Source organism: Lagenorhynchus albirostris, chromosome 2 (genome assembly GCF_949774975.1).
Source record: "Lagenorhynchus albirostris chromosome 2, mLagAlb1.1, whole genome shotgun sequence".
NCBI classification, from domain to species: Eukaryota; Metazoa; Chordata; class Mammalia; order Artiodactyla; family Delphinidae; genus Lagenorhynchus; species Lagenorhynchus albirostris.
In genome coordinates, this window is record NC_083096.1 from 70,171,438 (window position 1) to 70,177,437 (window position 6,000).

Sequence of the window (6,000 nt, forward strand, 5' to 3'; positions counted from 1 at the left end):
GTGTACAGTTTATTTTGCTCGATATTACCTTTTATGAGATTCAAGCATGTCTTTGAGCTTAGATATAATGCATTCATATTCATTGATTTATGGAATATCAATGTATACATATACAAGAGTTTATTCTTCCAGTTGGCTACTGATGGACATTTGTGTTATTTCCAGTCTGAAGCTATTATGAAAACTGCAGCCATTCATATTCATATGTGTGCTTCTTGGTAGATATGTGCACATATTTTTGTTGGGGATATATCTAAATGTAGAATTGCTAAGTCACAGAGTATGCATATCCTCAAATTGATTAGATAAGGCCAAACTGTTTTTCAAAGTGGGTGTACCAATTTACTTTTTTGCAACTACATACAAGAGTTTCAGTTGCTACACATTCTAATCGAAATTTGGTGTTATTGGTCTTTTAAATTTTAGTCATTCTTTTGGATGTGTCTTTTTATAGTTCTATTTTGCATTCCTCTAATTATTAAGAAAGTTGAACAATTTTTCATATGTTTATTGGCTGTATAAATATCCTCTTTCTTAAAGTGACTGTTAAATCTCTTGCCAATTTTCCCTTGCATTTCAGTCTGTTTTGGGTGGGATTATTATAAGGCTTTTAAACATTTTTAGCAGTTATATTTTAGCACATACCTTCACCCATCTTGTGGCTTGCCTCTGCAATTTCTCAAAGATACATTTTGATAAAGGAAAGTTCTCAATTTTAGTGTAGAACAATTTCATCATCTCTTCCTTTGTGTTATAAAAAGATAACACTTTTTGTATTCCAGTTAAGAAATCTTTCTTTACTCCCAGGTATGAAGATATTCTTCCACCATCTTCTAAAAACTGTATAGTTTATCTTTTCAACTTATATCTGCTATGCACCTGAAAATGATTTTTTGAGTGTGGTGTGAGATGGGTCAACTTTTATTTTTTTCCATATGGATATCCTATTGACTATTTATATTTAAAAACTGTCCTTGCCTCACTGCAGTACCACCTCATTATAAATCAAGCGTCCATCTGTGTGTGGATTCTATTTTGAAGTTCTCTGTTCTGCTCCATTGGTTTATTTCTTTACAATTGCACCAGAACCATACTGTCTTAACAAATCTGTGATTGCAGATTTATTACAAGTTTGATATCTGGTAAAACAAATCTTTTTACTTGTTCTTGTTCTTCAAGTTCTTGGCCATTTTTGGTCCTTTGCATTTTCATCTATATATTTTAGATTCAGTTTGTAAAAATTCTCCTTAAAATCCTGCTGGAATTTTAATTAGAACTGCATTGATCAATTTCAGAAGATCATATATGTTTTCCTATTGAGTCTTTCAATTCATAAAATGATATATCCTTTATTTAGATCTTCTTTAATTTTACCCTATCACTCCTTGAATTATCTTCTGCAACATTACTTCCAAAGTGCTGGCTAGCTCCTTTTTACTAAAAGGACCTTTTTATTAAAAGGACCTTTTACTAAAAGCATTACCTGGGACCTAATTAGAAATGCAAAAAGTCAGGCCCCACCCCAGATCTTCTGAAATAGAACCAGACTTCTAACAAGATTTCCAGGTAATTCATATGCACATTAAAGTGTGAGAAGCCCTGCTCTACCCCAAGCACTTCCAGTAATGGGAAATTCACTGCCTCTCAAGGTAATTCATCCCACATTTGAGCACTTCTTACTATTAGAAAGATCTTATTACATTGAACCAAAATATTACCCTAAAAATTCCAACCTTGGTTTAAAGCTGACAGACTGTACAGAACAAATGTAATTCCTCTTCTACATGGCAACCCATCAGATATATGAAAAGAAAGATCATGTCCCACCTTGAATCTTCTTTCCTCCAGTAAAGTTTTCCAATTCCTTATCTCTTCCACCAGATGACAAGATTCCAAGTTCTCTCCCATTATAACCCATGTGCTTCCGTTTTAAGGCTTGTTCTATGTCCAGGAAAGGCAGAGAATAGCATTGTCCTACACCAGTGCCCCCAAGTATGTTGAAAAGATGACTTTCCAGGCATAAGATATGTCGTCTCCATCTTAGAGGGACAGGGTCTCAATTTATGCCTACACTGACTTCGTCCTGGTATTGTGGATTTTAATTCATTCTAAGTAACATTAACAAACAACAGCTGAAGGTTTTTATGTGCCTAGCACTATTACATGGGGAATGCAAAGAAAAAATAGGCTATTTCTCAAGGAATTGATGGTCTGTTTGGAGAGCGATGTGTGAATACATCAGAGTGTCTTAAATACAGTGTACAGTTAAGTGCCATAATGTGTGAATTAGACTTTAGGTACCTGAGGAATTTAGGTGAAGGAGAGGTCATTATAAGTTGGGGTAACCAAAGAAGAACAGTATAATGGAAAATACATGCGCTTTAAGTTAAAAGATATTTTAAGTTAAAATCCTGGCTCTGATACTTCTTGCATGTTCACATTAAGAAAGCACTAAATCTTTCTGGGCTTTAGCCTCTTCATCTGTAAAATGTGAGTAACAGTCTTTAACATAAAGAGTGGTTGTGAGACAAATGGGAAGATATATGTGAAGAACTTGGTAAACTTTAACACACTCGCACATGTGTGGTTATTATGAAGTTCAATGTTTGGACAGGAAAGAGAATTGATGAGAAGCCATATTAGAGTGAGTAATAGCAGGACTTCATGTTGTGGGTGATATGAGTGAGACTAAAATACTATAAAAATCGCGTTCCCTTCAGCTGCCTATGTAAGAACCACACCAATTTCAGTTCACTGTGAGCAAGATGTTTAAAACATCTGGGAAGTGATGATGATGAATCAGGCTGCCTCACAAGGCTGTGAGCTCCATGTCACTCGGGGAGTCTGAGCAAAGCCCAGAGAATTGAGTTCCAGGGAATTTGGGGGAGAATTTTCACCTGGGAAGGAGTCTGGACCAAATGACTCCAAGGAGCTTTCTAACTCAAAACTTCTTGATGCTACGCTTCTCCATGGCGAAAGTTGAATGGGAAATAACTTGCTGCTCAGCTAATCTCCTGCTGTCTTTGCTTCCCTTGTAGTCTGTTCAGAAGAAACCTGACTCTCTGCCAGCTCAGGACCCCTGCACCACCATTTACGTTGCTGCCACAGAGCCTGTGCCAGAGCCTGTCCAGGTGAGGCATTGCTCTGTGCCTCCTCTCTGTAGGAGGGAATAGGTGGAGGAGGGGAAAGGGTGGAACCTGTGTAGAGCTGAAATGGAGGACGTAGGCCCTTGCAAGCAGGTAGCAAGGAGCATCTGCAGCCTCAGTGGCAGGGCTTCCGGGAAACCCCTCGTGGCTGCTTACATGGGGTCTCTGCTCACTCTCTGCTCACCAGGCTTTCTCTGAGAGCTGTCACGTCAGAATCAACTGGCATATTTGTTCAAAATAAAGGCTCCCGGGACCCTCTACCTAGGATTCTGTTCAATCAGAATGTCTATGGTGGGTAACCAGGCATCTACACGTTAAAAAACAACATCCTCCTGGTGATCCTGATGCACATTTAAGTTCAGGAATCGCACCTTGAGTCCAGGAGTTCTCCAGTCCAGCTGCATAACAGAATTGCCAGGGGAGCTTTGTAAAAATGCTCATGCCTAGTCTCCATTCATCCCTGTTTAATCAGAACATTTAGGAGTAGAACTCTGCATAGGTGTAAAGCCTAGAAGACAGTATGACACATGGCCCGCCTGTTCTACCCCATTGCAAGGTCAGCATGGATTAAGTTTACTTGACAGGAATCTTTCCTTTTACTAAACGAACAGAAGTAAATTCTGGGCTAAAATCTTGGCTTTAGTTGGACCCTATTAAATAAAGCATTTTAGGAGACAATGGAGGATCAAAAGGCCACAGAAATGCCTACATGTACCTATTTTCCTCAAAGCTCCTACTGTACACATACTCAGCAATGCTTGGGAGGATGCCTCATCTTCATCTTGAGGTGTATTCACAGACCACTCTCCTATCCAAAGGGAAGTAAAAACATAAATCTGACTTTAAAAGCTTTAAATAATGTAGATTTTTAATGATGTTTTCTTGGGGAAGAAACACAGCACTCGGTATATTTCACATGTTACAGCAAAACCACCTAAATTCCCTCATTCCTGTCTCTTTCTGTCTCAGACTCTTGAATCTCCTCTCCCTGCGAGAAGTCTTTGCCCACAATCTTCATCTCTTCCCCATCCCTCTCTTGCAGGAACCACTTCTTTCTTCTCCCTTTGGGTCTCATTAATCCCCCCCTTTTTAGAGCTCAGTAATTTAGAACTCTTTTGGCTTCTCTAAACTGAGTGCAGGTCCTCAGATGACTGGGACAGGTCTCCCAGTCTCCCTGATGACATGCGTATTCTTGAAGGGAGCTGTAACCCATCTTGTGGGCAAGCAGGCAGTCTGGGAAGCTGAGTGCTACCTCTAGCAATACCCAGCTGTGGCAGACCCTGAGCAAGCTGCAATGCTACATGATTCTTGAGACGCTTTCCTTTTTCTAAGCATCACCGCTTCCATTTGTAGCCTGTGAACCTAGTGCTGGTCCCTCCACCCACAGACTTGTTCTCTTTTGCCCCCAGCAATCAAGCTCCATCACAGTATATGCCAGCGTGACACTTCCAGAGAGCTGACACCACAGATCCAGTGAAGGGACTTTCTGAAGGAATACGGAGGAGCCAAAATAAACACTGGACTTGGTCCCAAGTCCCAAGTTTCTTGTGACATCTACACATCTGTACTCTTCTTGGATCGACTCCCTGGTGATGTTTCTCCCACATCTACCCGCGAAATAGATAAGGAAGCGAGGCTTCCCAAGCACTTAGCCTGCTCTGTGGGAGGCACAGGCTCAGAACAGAGAGCTGCTTGGAATAGCTTTCCATCTCTGTGGTGTAGCAGATGAAATGGATAATGCCGGTCCAGTGAGGTGTCTCGCTCTTCGCTGCAATTGGGTAATAAAAGCCAAAGGCAGAAAGTCTGGACAGGACATCTAGTACCTATCTCAGACAGCTGACCACCAGCCACAAAGTCTGGAACAGCGTACCCTTGGGCTGCCTGTCCTGGGTCTGGGAGCTGCTCCCGATCACCATGCAGACTTGATCAAGGCTCTGCGCCTCAGTTTCTCTCTCTGGATAGACAATGAGATTATTGTCTCAATGAGATTAATAAACACTCTGAGATTATTCCATAAAAGAAGCTAATAAAGTATTTTATTTGTAAAACCTGGAAGCTAAGAGTCAATAAACTGAAAATATGACTTTGAGGTCTCTGAGCTTTGAATAATGGAATGAAAAAAAATCTAAGATTCTTAAAAGTACAGTTTTGTGCAAATGATGTTCAGATTTAAAGAAAAGTGGTAGGGCTTCCCTGGTGGTGCAGTGGTTGGGAGTCCGCCTGCCAATGCAGGGGACATGGGTTCGTGCCCCGGTCCGGGAAGATCCCACATGCCGCGGAGCGGCTGGGCCCGTGAGCCATGGCCGCTGAGCCTGCGCGTCCGGAGCCTGTGCTCCACAGTGGGAGAGGCCATAGCAGTGAGAGGCACGCGTACCACAAAAAAAAAAAAAAAAAGAAAAGTGGTAAGTGTTTGGTGATACTGTTACAAAGGAACTTGGGATAATCAGAACTTGTCCCAGAGTGACTTTTCACTTCCCCAAATGATTTTTAAATCCTAGTTCTCTGCTTACTCTGTTGAACAACAAACCTGGAGCCTCAACTAAGACTCTTCAAACTGATTGAGTCCATTTTACATCCATGGCCTCACATCCTCAGGGTCTCTACCAGACACTTCTTAATCCTTGCATACCTCTCCCCGTCACTAAATGTATCTTGAAGTAGACAATAACATATATTGGCCCAACAGTTTCAAGTAATTGAATGCTTAATAACTTAAATTATTGGCTGCAGACAGAAAGAGCCTCTTCTATTAAAGTCCTATTTCCCTTCTATTCTCGCTTTCATATAGGCCTTCTTCAATTTAAGCACTTCTGTCTGATAGGGTCTTGTGTGACCCTAGTGAGCACTTTAAGAA

General features: G+C 40.9%; 1 protein-coding gene across 1 annotated transcript in view; it reads left to right on the plus strand.

The window, feature by feature from the left end:
• SLAMF1 (signaling lymphocytic activation molecule family member 1) overlaps window positions 1-5,097 on the plus strand; it is a 33,019-nt gene extending 27,922 nt beyond the window's left edge. The window contains exons 6-7 of the mRNA XM_060142253.1: window positions 3,039-3,131; window positions 4,556-5,097. Coding sequence (XP_059998236.1) covers window positions 3,039-3,131; window positions 4,556-4,606 — 144 coding nt within the window. The 3' untranslated portion in view covers window positions 4,607-5,097. The remainder of the gene's footprint in view (window positions 1-3,038; window positions 3,132-4,555) is intronic.
• Window positions 5,098-6,000: the final 903 nt, after the last annotated feature.